The 18,271-nt window shown below is 39.4% G+C and overlaps 2 protein-coding genes and 1 pseudogene across 2 annotated transcripts in view; 1 reads left to right on the top strand and 2 right to left on the bottom strand.

Moving 5' to 3' along the window:
• Window positions 1–18,271, bottom strand: part of Oseg5 (intraflagellar transport protein Oseg5) — a 94,020-nt gene that overhangs the window by 34,973 nt on the left and 40,776 nt on the right. The window lies entirely within an intron of this gene.
• LOC139781271 (uncharacterized) lies at window positions 5,177–7,113 on the top strand. The gene is made up of 7 exons (XM_071720122.1): window positions 5,177–5,184; window positions 5,244–5,250; window positions 5,336–5,468; window positions 6,074–6,277; window positions 6,361–6,547; window positions 6,640–6,824; window positions 6,899–7,113. The coding sequence occupies exons 1-7, from the start codon at window positions 5,177–5,179 to the stop codon at window positions 7,111–7,113; spliced, it is 939 nt and encodes a 312-aa protein (XP_071576223.1).
• On the bottom strand, window positions 7,596–8,669 carry LOC139781270 (putative nuclease HARBI1; annotated as a pseudogene).

The raw sequence follows: 18,271 nt of genomic DNA, 5'->3' as shown, positions 1-18,271 counted from the left end.
CTTGTTGCAAATATCTCAAATAGTATGAGATATTTCAAAAAATTCATAAGAACATTTTTTGTAGATATTTGTCTGCTCTACAACTTTGATCTCTACAAAAATTTCGAAATTCATCGTATTTGTGGAGAGAAACAAATTTGTTTATAAATTGTTAATAAAAAACATATTTAGGGATAGCGGAAAATGGCGAAATTTGGATATGTTGTTCAGTATATTTTTCTGAATACAATGACGTAATAAAACCTTGTGTTGCAATTTTTTCTAGGTACCCCCCCTTTTTTCCGTATTTTGACTGGACTATTATAAGTAATCAATGGCATATTAAGGGATGAAATTCTCTCTCGAAAAAATCAGTTTTTTCTTTCTGAATATCATCTAAACCATTATTCGGAATTACAAGGTGACACAAAAGTTTGCAGAATTTTTTTAAAAACATTAAGCAACTACAAATCAGTATATAAATAAAAAATCTAAATTTTGAACAGAACATAAATTAGAACATTAATAACCAAATTAAACAAAGAAAATTACAATAAATGTTTAACATTGTCTCCTTTGTCTTTAATACATTTTCGAAGCTGCTTCGGAAAATTGTTCACGATGGCCGCGCACTACTAGATGGTAATTTTATCCTAGTTACATCACAGGGCCACTTTGAGGGACTCCGTTGATTTAAAGCAAACTCCAGAAATCTTTTGCTCCAAGGTAGATCACGCGGAAAAGGCCACCAAACGTCGGATTTGAACCCGATGGACTTATCGCGAATTTACTTGCTTAATTGTTTTTCAGACATGAGTTTAGATGAAAATAATTGAATGTTCAACAATTTTTGTTCTCATTATTTCCAATGATTGTTTTACTTAATTCCAAATTTTTGTACTTTCTAAATACACGATAAACAAATGTATATTTAGTTTCAGACAATAAAAAATAAGTTTCAAATCAAATTGTGTCGATCAGGCAAAGTGTCGAATTTACCCCGGCATTTTTCAATTTGAAAATTTGTCTTCGCGTCAGTTTTCCTTTCCTGGGGGCAAAACTAAGCGACGTACAGCAAAATTTCCTTAAGCAATTTTGTACCTGAAAGAACGCTCTTTAAATGTGTACCATTAAATTTGCTTGAAAATTTTAATTAATTGTTGAAAATTGCCTTCGAAAAAATTGTGTCGAGTTTGCCCCGGTCTCCCCTATGCCCTTTTCGGAATTAGGGCCGAATTTCTGAGGCAACGCTTACTATCAAGCCACTGCTACTCGAAGGTCGACGGCCGAGTCGTCGATCGCGCGTGTGACGCCGTGCCTTATTAGAAGGACCTTATATGAGAAATAGATCGTACCTTCCGCCAAATCGTTATTAAAACTTTTTCCTTGCTAAATAATTATTTTCATAGAAAATAAAACACGAAGTTTTCTATTATTAACGTATTAAATATGTAATCTATTACATGTATACAGGATATCTCTAAATTTTGACCCAGCCCCCTGGATCTCGGAAACGGCTTTTGTTCCGTAATTTTCGCGATCGCGAATCGATACCGTACAGTGACGCCATCAAGTAGTCGCCCTCCGAACGAAGGGATCTCGCACCGCTCCCCGCGTCAACCCTCACCGCGAAGTCGCGTTCAACGCGTATCGATCCGGTCATGCCGTGATCGCATGATCGCAAAACTGCGGATGATTGGTCGACACGCGTCGCGCGCCCGAAAGCTCTCGAAACGCGCGAGCTCCGGGCTCAGTGGAAGTCTAGCTTTGCTCCGGTTCACGAAGTTGTACACCGCCGTGCTTCCGTTATCTCTTGCTCCGTTTCACGCGGTCTAACACATACCGTCGTGCACACGAGTCAACCGCTCATCGAGAGCCCCGCTAGTTACCGCGCCGTTCGAGCGTGCTGCCATTCACCCTCGCCTCCGCGAGCGGTGAACTCCACGTGTAAGTCGCCCTGAGCGCCTCGCCATTGTGAACATTCTCGCGTCTTGCTCCAAAGACAGGCATGATAACTGCATACGCCGCCAGTGCGTGTCAGTAAAGTGCTACATGCGCATCGCGCCCTAGAAGCGCCTCCGCATCCAACGAACAGTTCTACGTCACGTGCCACCCATCGCTGATCCACGTGCGCGCGAGTGCCACGCTCGTAAACGATAGCGTTCGCTTCAGTTGTACTCTATGTGAATAAAGATATTGTTGTGCAGTCCTTCTGAAAACTGTGTCGTTAATTTCACGTGCCCGTCGGATCCCTGTCGGGGTCGAACGCAGCCCCAGGCGAACCGGAGTTACGCCCGGACGTAATTCGCCCACAGGCTTTAGATATGAAACAACGCCAAAACACGTGTTCGTGATCATTTAGAAGGCTACTTATTTTATACCAAAAGTTATTTTCTTTTGGCCTCTAGGAGGCGAGAGCGGGGGTGTAAGTTAAAAATTTTAAATGGGAAGGGGGCTATTGTTGCTCGTATTGTTGCTTTTAAAGATATAACGATGCGGCCCGTAATCGCATCGATCCCGGCGAATATCAGCCGGATGCCGCCCGGCCGAACATCCGCCGGGCGAGGAAAGGCACGGTGTGCCATATTTTTAATCTTTTTGTAAAAACGCGTGCGAATAAGTCCTCGCCAGGGACTTACCGCGGCAACCGACTCGGAGCGCCGAGCGGTGCCGAAAACGACCGAAGACCGCCAAACCCAATCGCGGCGTCGAGACGCCGTAATTTCCGACTGTTCCGCCGCTCGCCCTGGCGAAAATTAAGAAGCTCTATAAAGCGTTGACAACCGTTCAATGAGGGTTTTTTGAGAGTTTATAAGCTTTCAAACTTTATAAGAACGCTTACACAACGCCGTTGGATTTTGAACGCTTCCAGAACGCTTATAAAACGCTGTATATAACGTTTCATGAAAGTTCTGAAATGCTGAGACAACGCTTTTCAGAGAACGCTCAGTAAACGCTGCGTGCAGAGAGTTTGCTGTCAGATTTTTCAAACGTTTAGCAAACGCTTTTCCCAACGCCGTAAGACAAGCGTTTTCAATCCGTTCAGCAAACGCTCTTCCGATGGCGAATTGTAGAGGCGCAGTGAACGATTTGTAAGGCGTTAACGCAAACGGCTTGGAGATGCCCAAGAAACGCTTTTCCCGACTCCGTAACACAAGCGTTTTCCCTCCGTTCAGCAAACGTTCTTCTAACAATGCCGCTAGGCGGCGCATCTTTCTCGCGTTTAAAATACATCCAGCCGCGTATATAAGCAGACCCCCTGCGAGGCGAAAAGCAGATTTTAACATTTAACGCTCTTTACGCCGTTTCTTCTAACGACAAGAGTAAACGCCCGTTAAGCTCAATAGAGGCTGCACGCAGTTTCCAATGATGAAAGCAAACTCTTTCGACTTAGGCTGGATTCGAGGAGCGCGCTATTAGCGCTATTTGCTTATTCTATCCTTGTGTTTGAGATTGCGCTACTCTTGCGGGAAAGTGCGTTTGATTGTATGTCGGGGTTCGCTCGCCCTCAGCAATAGTTAAAGAAAGCGTTGTGTAGAAATCGCATTATTGGCAGATTATGGCATGGATTTTCTCTCAGTCGCGTTCTGGAATATTCGCTGACATTCGCGCGGCAATAACAAAGTCACGCTACCGCGCCAACAAGGGAGAAAGTTCATGCCATAAACACCGCTGCTGAAAACAAGCAACGATCATTTCGAAAAGTCACGTGAAAACGGTGACGTCAACGCGATGACGTAGGCCACCGAGGGCCAATCACCCGCCCGAAATCATCGGTGAGCTGCCTGGAGGGAGCATCACCACGGAGGAGATAAAAGACCGCCGCTGCGCCGCGGAACCGATTTCGCTTGCCGATATCGCTCAGTATCTTTGTACACCGCTTCATACCATTCGCACTCGCTTGCTTGATCTCACCCGCTTAGAATCACCGCTCGTGCAAATCGTTTGAACGCTACTTGCAAACCGCTTAAACGCTACTCGCAATCCGCCCTCGACACCGAATTAGCTTGTGCAGCTAAATTCTCTGCCTTTCGCTGTGATAGATTCAGTGCGCGCTATCACTCACGGCTCTGAACTCTGTAAATAATTGTACACATTAGACTTTGAATATACTTTGTTTTATTTTTGTGTATTTCTGGACTTGCTTTTCTTTGTGGTCGTCTTTTACCTCGCGCTATCTCGCGCTACCGCGTGCTCTCGAACACCTTGTTTTACATCTGATGAGCGATAAAGACAAAATGATTCAATAGCGCTAATAGCGCGCTCCCCGAACGCAGCCTTATTAAACGCTTAACAGAGGATCTCGAAATGTTTTAAAGAACTCTCAGCAAACGTCATACGTCATGTAAACGCTGTGCAAACTCTCAAAAACGCTATATACAAACGCCTTTCAAACGCTGCAGCGTTGCAATTTCCGCTCTACGAACTCTCTAATGACCGTTTCTAAACTCTCAACGAACTTCCGCAAACGCTCACGTAAACATCAAACAAACGTTTATGAAACTTCTCATTTTCGCCAGGGTCCATCCCGGCGCTCGCGATTGCCGTCGCTCGTACCCCCGCCACTTCCGAAACGCCGCCGCGGGTATATAAACCGGCAATTGTTAACATTAATTGTATTCCACTGTGAACCAGCACACCGATCCGACCGATCATCCGCTGCTCTCGGCATCCGAATTCCTGAAAGCGAACAAGTCCTGAGGTAGAGAGTTGCTCTCTGGCTCCGTCGAGTGACGTATCTCGAAGACTTTTCGTTCCCGACTGCTCTTCGTCTTATCGGCACGTCTCAAATCTAGAGAGTTGATCTCTAGACTTGCTGAGGGTCTCAGCCGTCCGATAAGACTATCAGCACACCGTACCAGCGCGAGTCAGGATAGAGAGGTACTCTCTATCCTCGCCGGCGCCGAGGGTCTCAGCCGCACGGTACCGTTCTCTGAGCAACGAAATCCAGGCAATCCAGCATAAAGAGATGCTCCCTATACTCGCTGAGGGTGACAGTACATGAAACGCGGAAGCGCGGAAACGCGGAAACGCGGAACAGAATAGTAACTAGATTCCGCGTTTCCGCGAGTTGAGTCCCGCACGTTTGGACGGAAAAGCGGAATCCGCTATTATCGTGTGTGTATGTACGTCGACTCGGTCGACTCGGTCGACTGATGAAATAAATAAAAGTGTACGGAAAACAAGTTTCTGATGGATGGCCCTGTAAGTATTTGGATACTTTTTAGTACTCAATAAATATAATAGCTCTGTTATTTTAACAGAATACAAGTAATTAACATCTACTGAACAAAGTCATAACCTCATCTCACTTTAAATGAAATAAAGATAATTAAACAATTGTATTTGTTCGCAGGCAACAAAGTGTGGCTATTGCGGCTTCATTTTTAGAGGGTCATGCGGAACGATATTAAACCACCACTGTTTTAGTACATACGATGAAAATGTCGACGTCATCAATGTTGATGAAAATGCCGTGGTCACTATGAGTATGTTAAAAAATTATGGTTTTTTTCTGAATAATTATAATGACAGTTGCATGAAAAGTTATATTTATTTACTTACTTATGTATGTCATTCTTTAGAAAGGCCTTATCCATTATAAATTTTATCCGTTAAAATTCCGGTAAACATTTAGGCCATTACATTGTCGCCAAAACGTTACGCTAACATCTTGGCAACGTAATGGCTAAAATGTTTATTGGGTTTGTCTATTATTATCAACATAAATGATCAAGTAGACCAATCCAGATTAATGAAATTTTTTTGATAACGTTTCAGTGCTTGGTGCACACTTTTATTAATACATATTTATTAGTATTATATATTAAGATCTTTGACTGGGACATAATAACTTTGCAAAATAATTTCATAAAGTGAGTTGAGTGCTATTATTATTAATTACGATTACACATTAACAATTTTTAGTTTTAACAATGTATATTTTGCACATGATGAGATAGTGTTGTACGACTTGTTAGGTACACAACAAGCACTGAAACGTCCTAAAAAATTAATGTCACTAATCCATCAGAACGGCTAACTGAGTCATTTCGCGCTAATTTGAGTAATTGTTTATTTATTTATCTTAAAGGAAAGAAACATGAAACTGAGGATGATTTGCAGCATCTACAGGAAGGAGCTGCAGAGTCTACACACTCTACAGTCACACAAAATGAGTTGCTGATTGAGTTAGTTCGTACCCGAAGGAGTTTGTGGGACCATTCCATTCCAACCAGCGAAAGAACCAAATTAAAAAAAGATAGTCAATGGCAAGAAATTGTAAACGTATTTAATGGTAAGATCATTTTTTAATTACTTATATGAATTATGTTATCTGCGTGTAAAAGTAAATAATAAACGATTCTGTGTACATCGTAGGATCCCTGTCTATGGGAACAGTAAAGCAGAGATGGAAACAGCTCCGAGATTCGTACATAAAAGCGAGGAAGAAAATGCGAGGATACGTGCGAAGTGGATCTGGGGCGGAATCTGGCCATCCATTACAAAGTTCTTTTGCTCATTACGAAGAAATGAGGTTTCTCGACGATACCATAAAGACAGCACCGTAAGTATTTACTTATTTTTAACTGAGAATTTGCAAACATTCAAATTGTGTGCAATTGGATTTAATAATTTGTAAAATCGTTTTGGTTTCAGGACAGTCAGCTCCATCCAGCACCTTTTGGAACCGAATTCACCCGATGTTGACGTGGATGATATGCAAGTGGACATGACTGCGGGCAACTTGACCAATTGTGATGATTCCATACTGGATATTACACGTCCTCCGTCAGAATTGTCACGAAGATCATCATGTTCATCGTCAGGGGAGAAAAAGAAGAGTAAGTAGCAATTTTCTCTTGGTTTTGTGTTTTTTAGGCACTCACCATGTATACGCATATATTATTAATTACAGTTGCGCAAAGGCAAGCTGAGATCGAAAATAAATTTCTGAATATGGTTGAGGAAGTGTCGCAAAAGAAACGTGATATAGTGGACAGCTTTTTGGATCAGCTTGGCGACATTCTACGCCGACTACCCTATGTACGACGCAGAAACTTGCAAAAAAAACTCATGGATATTGCCATAGAAGAAGAGGATGCCGATCTTGCAGGGAGAGAGAATGCCTAATAGAAATGTTTTTTTTTAATGTAATAAACTTTTTATTTTGTGTATTTTGTTATAAAGAATAAAATATATTTTTCCAGCAGTTTATTACATTGTTGTACATACAAAATGCTCTGTACTATTAAACTTCAGGAATATCGTCAAAACAGACTACGTACGAATGTTGTGTCGTGAAAAACTTTTTCGAATTATATACTTTAATAAAATATTTGATTTACAAGTACAGTGCGTTAAATTGAAAGTACATAATGTTTCAAAAGTTGTTATTTAAAACTTTGTCCCACTGCCACGATAGAGGATTGACATGCTCGAAATAATGAGCAAAGTTGTCTCGAATTTTTACTGCTGCAGACTTTTGCGAAGCATTTCTATAACTTACAGCTGTAAGTCCGTTACTTGTAGACAGAAGGTTGCGCTCTTCTTCTTGTATATTACAGTACCTTCTCTCTGCAAGTGGTAACTCCAATTCTTTATTAATAATAAAATTATGCAAGATAACCGTTGCTTGTACAGCTTTTACGGCAGTAGATGTACATGTAACAATAAGTTGACGATATATCCTCCATCTTGCTACCAAAATCCCGAAAGCACATTCAACTGTTTCTCCTTGCTCGACTCAGGCGATAGTTGAAAATTTTTTTGCTGATATTTAGCCGTCCACTCCGTGGGTATGGTCGCATCATATATGTGCTCAGAGGAAAGGCCTCATCTCCCAACAAAACGTACGGAAAATCCAAATCCATATTATTCAGACGCGTAGGTAGAGGGATATGGAGAGCATTTGTTTCAAGTAGATGCGGTAATCCGCTGCCTTCAAAAACACCTCCGTCGCTTTGCCTTCCTTCAGCTCCAATATCAACAATAATGAAGCGGTTCTTGGCATCACTTACTGCGAGCAGGTTTATGCTATGCTTTCCTTTATAGTTGTAGTAGCACGAACCACTACGAGGCGGTGCCTGCAATTGGAAACCATCATTGTGATAAACACATTACTCATTCTAAAGCATATCATTGCATCATCAATGTGTAATATATTGAACCTAAATTATTATAAATAAATTGATAATGTACACATTACCTGAATTTCAACATGCTTCCCATCGATAGCGCCTATGCAGTGTGGAAATTGGCATGTTGTCTCAAAGTCTCCTGCAATCGTACTCCAATTTTCTTCAGTTGGATCAATCAAAACTTTCTCCTTTAAGGAGAACCAAATTGCTTGACAAGTTTCCGGAATGATTCGTGATAGCGTACATTGGGCAATACGATAAGCATACGATAGTCATGCTGTCGCCAGATGCCAACCATCGTACAGTCACCTCTAATCTCGTCCTGGCCGATATTGGTTTTCGAACTACATTTTGTTTTTCAATCAGTCAGTCAATCAGTCAATCAATCAGTGGTCCAACAATATTAAGTAACTCGTTGAAAATTGTTGGTGACATTCTCAGGTAGTTGAAATATTTTTCTCGATCTGTCAATCGCATCTCCACAAGTAGATTGTCGCTGGCACCTTGCAGAAGTCTTCTTCTCTCGGTAAAAATAGGCCGTACCCACATTTTACGGTCCTTTTTGTCTTCTTGCAATTTCTTGTAACGCAAGTACAAATAAAACATTGAAATAACTTTTTTTATAGTTATCTCTGCATATCTTATCGGTTCATCCCTTGCTTGCATAAGATACTTGATAATGACCATCAACATAATGTTTGGATCCATAATATTATACTGCCACTTATTTATAAAATAATAAAGTAATCGAAGTATGTAAAAGCTTTCTTTTTCAATCAGCTCCAAAATTTGATGGAGTATACTGTATCCGCGTTGACAACGGATTTTGACGCGTTCGTTCCGCGAGTTTGTTTCTCCTTATATTACATGGAGCACAATTTGCGCGGAAAAGCGGAACATTATAGTGACAAATAGACATTTGTATTCATTTATTAAAATTGTGTTCACTTAATTCATTGCAATTTTTATTAATATGCTTATCTTTTCAGCTTATTTATTGAATACAAGCATTTTAATCAATAAATACCGTTAAAAATTAATATTTTATAATTCTCCGTTCCGCTTTTCCGCTCAAAATATGCTCCATGTAATATAAGGCATTCAAAACAGAAGGAACGGAACGCGGAAATCTAGTAAATTTTGTCTTCCGCGTTTCCGCGTTTCCGCGCTTCATGTACTGTCACCCTGAGTGTCTCAGCCGCCCGATTCCGTTTACCCCCCGTTAAGCACCGCCGCAAAACAGGGTAGAGAGGTGCTCTCTACGCTTGCCGAGAGTCTCGGTCGCACGGTAGCCTTTTTCGAGGTCCATATCATCGTCACCGCGATACCTCTGCGCGCATAACCCGCGCTCCCGCGTTATCCCGCGCCGTATCACCGCGCCGTATTCCGCCCGCACACGCGCCCGTCAATCATCGCCCGCGTTCCACCACGCCAGCGGAATATCTCGCGCTCCCGCCGTACTGTACATAGCGAATAAAACCTGTATATAATCACTTCACCGTTATATCCCGCGACTCAGATATATAACGCCGCTCGCCATAGAATGAATCTCTGTTCACTGCATAGCGTTCCGTCCGCGAATAAGACTTATTTGTACATACGCGACTACACAACGTCCCATCCGCGAATCAAACGTACCGGTGCATACGCAATTCTTGTATCTAACGCCGAGCACCGTAGAATCAACCCTTGTTCGTTACGTGGCGCTCCATCCGCGAATAAAGCTTGTATGTGCTTGTATGTAAATACGCGATTCATGTAACTATATCACCGATTACCATAGAATAAATCTTTGTTACTGCAACTTGATGTCTCACTATCTTCCTACTAACCGAGCCTTGTGTCTTCCTCCGCGCCTACTCCGAACCCTGACCAGCTGCGAGCGAATCCGCGCTTCGGAAGCTAGGTTGTTTTAAAGATTTAGTAAAAAGAAATTTTTTGATGAAAACCGCAGGTGGTTAAAAGTTGGGAGTCAAAGTTCTGAAAGGGCCTTTGTACCTCGATTTTTTTACTCATATTAGGAAAGTCTTAGAGAAACAAACTTTACAGCAAAATGTTCCTTTTAAGCCCAGTTTCACAACAATCGGTTAACTTTTAACGTTAGGTTAACTCACTCTTTGTCTCTTTCTAAGGGGAACTAGAAAGAGACAAAGAATGAGTTAACCTAAAATTAAAAGTTAACCGATGTTTGGGAAACTAGGCCTTAGTAAGTACTATTAAGGGCATTCTTTGGATTTTACTTTTGAAGCTCCCAAGTTTCGAGAAGTTTTGGGGGGCTGAACGACTTTCATTGAACTCGATACATAGCGATCAAAAAGCAAGAGAAAGTCTATCATGTGAATATCAATTTAAAGTTAAGAATCCACCGACTATACAATAAGCCCAAAATGAAGCGGCGCACAATGAGCCGAAACCGGTCAAAAGCTGGACAAAATTCAAGACTTCGTGTAAATAAAAAAATGGATTTTTTTTTAGGGTTTTTGAGGTCACTGAATTCGAATTTGATCTTAAAAGTACCCGTTAGATCCCCGCTCTCGATGTAACCCAAGATCAACGTAGACGTGACGGGGATCTGATCCCTGTGTGTGTGTGTGTGTGTGTGTGTGTGTGTGTGTGTGTGTGTGTGTGTGTGTGTGTGTGTGTGTGCGTGTGTGCGTGCGTGTGTGCGTGTGTGCGTGCGTGTGTGTGTGTGTGTGTGTGTGTGTGTGTGTGTGTGTGTGTGTGTGTGTGTGTGCGTGTGCGTGTGTGTGTGCGTGCGTGCGTGCGTGCAAAATGGGTACAAAATTATGAGTTTCCGTTTGGCATAAAACTTAGTTTCTAATTTAAAAATTAGAAAAAAATCATCTGTGAGCGTGTAAAAATGGATTTTGAAGGGAAAAAATCGTACTATAAGATGCTCCCCAGGTAGGAAGCACAAGTCATTTTGACGTCAAATACTAGACATGTTTGTACAAATGACATCAAATGACCAAAAAGCGACTATGTCTTTAAAAATGACATTATACTGACGTCATTCCATAACGTCATTATGACGTCTATTTTTAGTCATTTTTGGTCTATGACATCGGCAACTAATAATGGACGTTTATAAGACGTCATTTCTTAGACCATCTAAAGACGTCATTTTAAAGACGTCTTAAAGTCGTCCAAATAAGGTCTTTTTGTAATATAACTATTTTTACTTCTTAATATTGTATAATAAAGTAATAATAAAATAAAAACCACAAAATTAACTACAATATGTTTGTTTCGCAACTTTATGATTGAAGTGGCGAATTTATGGTATAAGTGGATGTAGTTGCGTGTGATTATAGTTTTATGATAACTATTTCATGCAGTGTTATAGCTATCAAGAAGATTATCATTACAAGATTTTTGAACACTTTAAAGATGTACCTGTTATAGACAAGTACAGTTAATAAGGAACCATCAGGGTGAGAAGATCGTCACTGTCCACTGGATCATCGAAGTCAAGCAACACGGACGCGGTACTGTACTAGGATGGGTGACCGCCTTGAGAGCGGCTATACGCACATGGCATGTAACGAAACAGTTAAAAAAGTTTTTTTTTCTTAGATAAAGAAAAAGAACATTTTTTTATAAACGTTTATCAAGTAGACATTTTAACATTTTAATTTCATAAAAAACATTTCTAGAAACCGGTATGTCGTACAATGGACCTATTTTTGCCGTCAATAAGACGTCAGAAAATGACGTCAATTGTCTGTGACCATAGACCGTCATTTTAACGTCATTATGCCGCCAGTTAGTCACGTCAGGAATAGTGTTTCCTACCTGCCCGACAGAAATGTGCGGGAAAAATTTCTCACTCTGCAATATTCCCATGAAAGAGGTCAAAATGACCTATTTTGACACATTTAAGTGCGATTATCTCAGAGACCTGACGTGATAGGCGAATTCTACGTCCAGATTCGGATTCAGCGCGAAAAATTACATAGAAAACCACTCTCAATTCTTACACCAAATCTCTGTAGATCTATGTAATTGTTTGTTGGAGGGAAAAGTGGTATAGGACTTTTTGACTTGATTTAACCTAAAAAATATGCTGTTGCATTAGTACCTCAATTTTTTAAATATTTGTGTATACATGAAAGCTCTAAAGAGATGTATAAACAAGCATTTAAAAAAGTTAGAGTTTTAATTTGGACCCTACTGGGCCCAACATTGGTCCCGGACTCAAAATCTAATAAGATCATTTATTACCCCCATTTGAACTCTCCAACTTTAATCTGAAACATTTTTCCAATAAACCAATACTTTCTGAGATAATTAGTCGTTCCGGAACTTTTGGCATGCACGGTATATTCGGGTTTCGAATAAAACCGACGCAATACTTTATAGCGAATTCGGACGCTTGCACTAGTGCACACTGAGTGCGCACTAAGGCTTGTTTATAATCTATTCTTATATTATATTATTATTCTTATATTATTTAAAGTCATTTAAATACACATTTAAAAACTTTTTAGCCAATAAAACAATCTGTAATATCTATATGGATGCTGTACAAATCATTTTACAGACTAAGAAGTATTTGAGATGATCTGTAAATATAACAATTGATTAAGAACAAGCCTTAGTGCGCACTCAGTGTGCACTAGTGCAAGCGCCCGAATTCGCTATTAGTTTTGAACTTTGTAGAGATTAAAATCTTGGCTGAGTTCTTATTCAATCCGTATGTTGCTATTAACAGCTGGAATTGTTTTTCCCATTTCTTGGACGAACCCTTAGATTCATCGAAATCTTTTATCAGATCTGCCATAGATCTTATACTTACCCACACGGCATGTAATATTTCAAAGGCATTTCGGCAAAATTCCATTTGAAATATTACATCTTTCATTAATATTTCAGAAATTTTTCACGACCGTTTCGGCAATGTTTCAATGTCCGCAATTATTTCAAATGCGACCATGGTGAAAGATTTCGGCAATGTTATGAAGTATTTCTCAAATATATCTACGAAATATTGCGGAAACACTTCAGAGATGTTTCAAATACATTTTACACTAAAAAAATGTTTCGTATTAGCAAACAAAATTTTCTTACTGACGCAAAAACTATTTGTTGATATGTGAAAAATAAAATATTTTATTACCGGAACAAAAAAAATATATTAAGCCGTATATGTGCGTATAGCCGTCGCGCGTTTGTCCGAAGAAATCCGCTCTCTCAACAGGTCACCCATCCAAGTAGTATACCGGCGCCTTGTCGCTTGACATCGATGATCGAACAGGGTAGTTTTTTTTTTTAACGAGGATAATTTATTAACTCATATAAATACACTATTATTTTACTATATACATTGTAGTTCCTGCCTATTTTAGCTTAACCTACTTTGTCAATTAAATGCAAGTTGAACTTATGTCCATTTCCGATACTTTTTACTTTATTCTCATTACATTATATACCTATCCTTTGGAATATGCTTTGTAGGAAAAACATGAAAAAACCTACTTGTCAGATGAACATTTAGTGCAATAAACATTTGCAACACTTTTGAACTTACTTAAATATTGCTTTTTTTATATATATTTAATTTTTGGTAAGGCACTTCATACTTAAAGTGTTTTGGCATGTTATCAGCTCTAAGCTGAGTTATATCTTTTGTTAGATTATTATGTTCTAATTGTGTGTTGTAGAATCTTTCCGCTATACTATAAATAAAATCTCTTATATATGGTATTTCCGCTTGTTTATGTAGATCTACTATTTTACAATATCTACCTTCGTTTAGAATCAGTCTTAAGCACTTATTTTGGAATCTTTGTATAGGTAACAAATTCGTTATAGCTGTTCCGCACCAAGCTGCCGCCGCATATGTGACTATCGGCCTTAATATCATCTTATATATCAAAGCCTTGTTATGCTTACTAACTGCAGAGCCTCTTACTAACAATGGATAAAGTTGTTTCATTACCATGTATGTTTTTCTTAAAACTATATTGATATGTCTTTTATACGTCAACTTATGATCTAAATTTACTCCTAAGTATTTAGTAATACTTTTACAATTTATTGTCTGGTTGTATACTCTTATTGGTTGTATAATACGTGAATCTTTGATTTTTCTCGTAAAGACTATTACTTCTGTTTTCGCTGCGTTTAGTGTTATTTTCCATTTATCATAATATTTCTGTAACATATCAATGTGTATCTGTATCTGTTTGGCCGCAACTATCGCGCTAAAGGAGTGTGCGTACGACGCCGTATCATCCGCAAACATCGCTAATTTGGTTTTCTCAAATCTATCTATATCATTTAAATATATCGAAAACAGAGGTGGACCAAGTACCGAGCCTTGTGGTACACCTGCTCTAACATCTCTTTCTGTAGAGTAAGTATTATTTATTCTTACTTGCAGCTTTCTGTTTCTTAAATACGAATATACTAGTTTGATAATATAAATAGAATAATTATTCTTTATCATTTTATATATTAGGCCATCCCTCCATACTTTGTCGAACGCTTTCTCAATATCCAAAAGCATCATAACTGTAACATTACCCTTATTATAATTAAGTCTTATATCATTAATTATTCTAACTACTTGTTGTACCGTATTGTGTTTCTTTCTGAATCCAAATTGTTCATCTATTATTATATTGTTTTGTTCTTCATATTTCCTTATTCTAGTCGCTATTATCTTCTCTACTACCTTACTAATACTTGATAGGAGACTAATCGGTCTATAGCTAGATGGTTTGGTCGGATCCTTGCCTGGTTTTAGTATTGGTATTACTATGGCAGTCTTCCACTCTTGTGGAAAATGCCCAATTTTAAAAATCGCGTTTGTTATGTACGTTAACTGGACTAAAGCTTTTCTACTTAAATTTTTAAGAACTATATTTTGTATCCCATCCTTTCCAGGTGCTTTAAGTGCTGCTAGCTTCTGGATAATAGTACAGATTTCCTTCGGTGAAGTCAAAGCTCCTTTGTATTCATCCAATTTTACTTCACTATTATCTATAAATTCCTTAACTGTTCTAATAATTTCTTCTTGTTGTACACTATTATTAATTAAGTCAATATTATGTACGTTCTCATATTGCGTCGCTATCATTTCTGCTTTATCTTTGTCATCGAATGCCTCAGTACTATTATCCTCCAGCGTAGGTATAGGTTGATGTTTCTTTTTAAATATTTTAGTCATTTTCCAAAGCGATTTATCATGTACATTAATTTTTGATAGCTTTTGTGTCCATATGTTATTTCTATATTTTACAATCTCATCCCTAATCATTCGCGTTTGTTGCCTATAATCATCTCGGTGAGCATATAATTATTGCATTTTTTCTCTTTTATTAAGAATTTTCTAATATTCCAAATTTTGTCATATGGCATTTTTAATATAAAATATAAAATATTTAATAATATTTAATATAAAATAATATTCGACGCTGACTGGCAAAAAATATTTATTCGTATATCTGTATTGTTAATATTGTTATGCGATAGCTTTATGCTCACCAAAATAAGTAAGTATAAGAAAGAAAGAAGCGTCAGAGTCAGAGGATCACCACTACCCTGTTCGATCATCGATGTCAAGCAACAAGGCGCCGGTATACTACTTGGATGGGTGACCGGCTGAGAGAGCGGATTTCTTCGGACAAATGCGCGGCGGCTATACGCACATGGCTTAATATATTTTTTTTGTTCCGGTAACAAAATATTTCATTTTTCACATATCAACAAATAGTTTTTGCGTCAGTAACAAAATTTTGTTTGCTAATACAAAACATTTTTCTCAGTGTAAAATGTATTTGAAATATCTCTGAAGTGTTTCTGCAATATTTTGTAGATATATTTCAGAAATATTTCAGTAATATTACCGAAATATTGCCGAAATCTTTCAGCAAAGTTGCATTTGAAATAATTGTGCCGATTGAAACATTGCAGAAATGTTGCAGAAACGGTCGTGAAATATTTCTGAAATATTGATGAAAGGTGTAATATTTCAAATGGAATTTTGCAGAAATGTGTCTTAAATATTACATGCCGAGTGGGATATATATATATATATATATATATATATATATATATGGGACGTTCCACGTCAACCGAGCCACCGCTGCGTCCAAAAATTGCCGCAATGGAATGAGACGTGTGACGGCTCAAAATGTTCGTTAGAACAGCGACTTTCAAAAGCCATGTGGCCTTTACGAAAAATCCAATATAGCGGTACCAGTATGGCGCTGACAATCTGCTGACATGGTCTCTGATCGTACGAAATCTTTGATCCACGTGCCAAAACCACCTAAAATGGCTCCAAAATCACTATTGGGGTGTTTTCAAGGCCGGTGAACATTAATCCGTACCTAAATTCTCGAAACTTTATATGGCGGATCCATATGCGACAATGGGGAAAAGTTAAGTGTAGCAGCATTTCATGCCATCAGCCGACAATAGCGAGGCGGTATGCAGGTACTGTGAGTCAAAACTTTCTCATAAAGGCTCCACGACATGTCTGTGGAATTATTATAATACAAAACACAAAGTAGTGCTCGGAGCTTCATCGTCACGTATTCACAGTTGGTAAATTTTTCATTTTTAACGCTGCCGTATTTTCGATAGCATTCAACGTTTTCTGATGTTTCCCTTTTCAATGTTAGAACAGTAGATTCCTTAAGGATGTTCTGGAGAGTTTGTCAAAATGCTACGAAGTTGATAAAAATTTAATATCTGTATATATCTCATATTCTGTATTCTCTTTTAAAGTTCGGGACCAAAGAGTGAGAACAAGTGTCCATAGGCAAATGGCCCCATTTTTTCGTATTCGATTTTGGTCATAAAGTAGGTACCAAACGAAAGGTCTCGTCAATCTGATTACAGATATGTCAGTCTCAGAGTGTACCTATTTACCGTTCCAGAGATATCGGGAGTAGCATAATAGTGAGCAAGCTAGGCCGGGTGCTCCGAGGGGGGAGCGGGGCGGGGGGGGACTCGAGGGCGAGGGGGGCAGGGGGAGGGGTTTGTCAGGGCGGCCGGCGCGTCGGGGCACGTTCTATAAACATTTATCATATTGATGTTCGGCCGATAGTATTTATAAACATTTATAAGCATTTATAAACATTGAATAAACATTTATAAACATTTATAAACTCGATGGTAAGGGGGGGCAGGGGGAGGGATTTGTCAGGGCGGCCGGCTTGTCGGGACACGTTTTATAAACATTTATAAACATTTATAAACATTTATAAACATTTATAAACTCGAGGGCGAGGGGGACAGGGGAGGGGGGTTTGTCAGGGCGGCCAGCGAACGTGTCGGGACACGTTTTCTCGTTATTGACGAATTAACCATCGCAGTGCTTTCATCATGTATTCTTCAAGGAAGAGACGGTGTCGATGACGATTTAACCGTCGCGGATTTTTCTTCATGTATATTTCTAGGAAGAGACGGTGTCGATGATGATTTAACCGTCGCGGCGCGGAATATCCCGGCTGCGCGCGGGGTGCCGCGGTATATTGTAACAGCGAGCGCCGATGTCCGGCTGCTAGAATGTATAAACAATATTTTTTCTTACGGAAATTATACAAATGCATCGTCGCCATGTATTCTTCTAGGAAGAGACAGTGTCGATGACGATTTAACCGTCGCGGCTCGGAATATCCCGGCTGCGCGCGGGGTGGCGCGGCATATTGTAACAGCGAGCGCCGATGTCCGGCTGCTAGAATGTATAAACAATATTTTTTCTTACGGAAATTATACAAATGCATCGTCGCCAGGTTGATTGATCAGTCTTCGACTAGCTTTCGCGACGCGAGGTTTCTTGTGTCAAGTGGGCGGTAATATAAAGGAAAAACAGTTTTTTTTCGTAACAGTGAACATGAAAAAATATGGAGATAGACAATAATTTTGATATGGATGTAGATTCATCCGACGAGGATCGTCCGATGTCAGCGGACAGCACTTATAACAGCGATGAAGGCGATAACCGTAGAGAAGTTATCAATAAAGTAGTGTCGCGTCCGGAAATTTTAGCGCTAAATGGACGTACGAAGTGTTGCGCCATTTATTTCTATTATATTGACGGTTCATATATCGTGTGTGCTTCGTGTATTATTGCTTATGCAGACACTGAATCTGAGCACATATATGCTATTCGAAAGCATGTAACCGAGCCGTAC

The sequence above is a fragment of the Temnothorax nylanderi genome, unplaced genomic scaffold (genome assembly GCF_030848795.1).
Source record: "Temnothorax nylanderi isolate EJ_2023f unplaced genomic scaffold, tnyl_v1.0 TNYL_tig0326_pilon, whole genome shotgun sequence".
In the NCBI taxonomy this organism is placed as follows: domain Eukaryota; kingdom Metazoa; phylum Arthropoda; class Insecta; order Hymenoptera; family Formicidae; genus Temnothorax; species Temnothorax nylanderi.
Note: the sequence above shows the minus strand (reverse complement) of the source record. Positions and strands in the feature narration are given on the sequence as shown.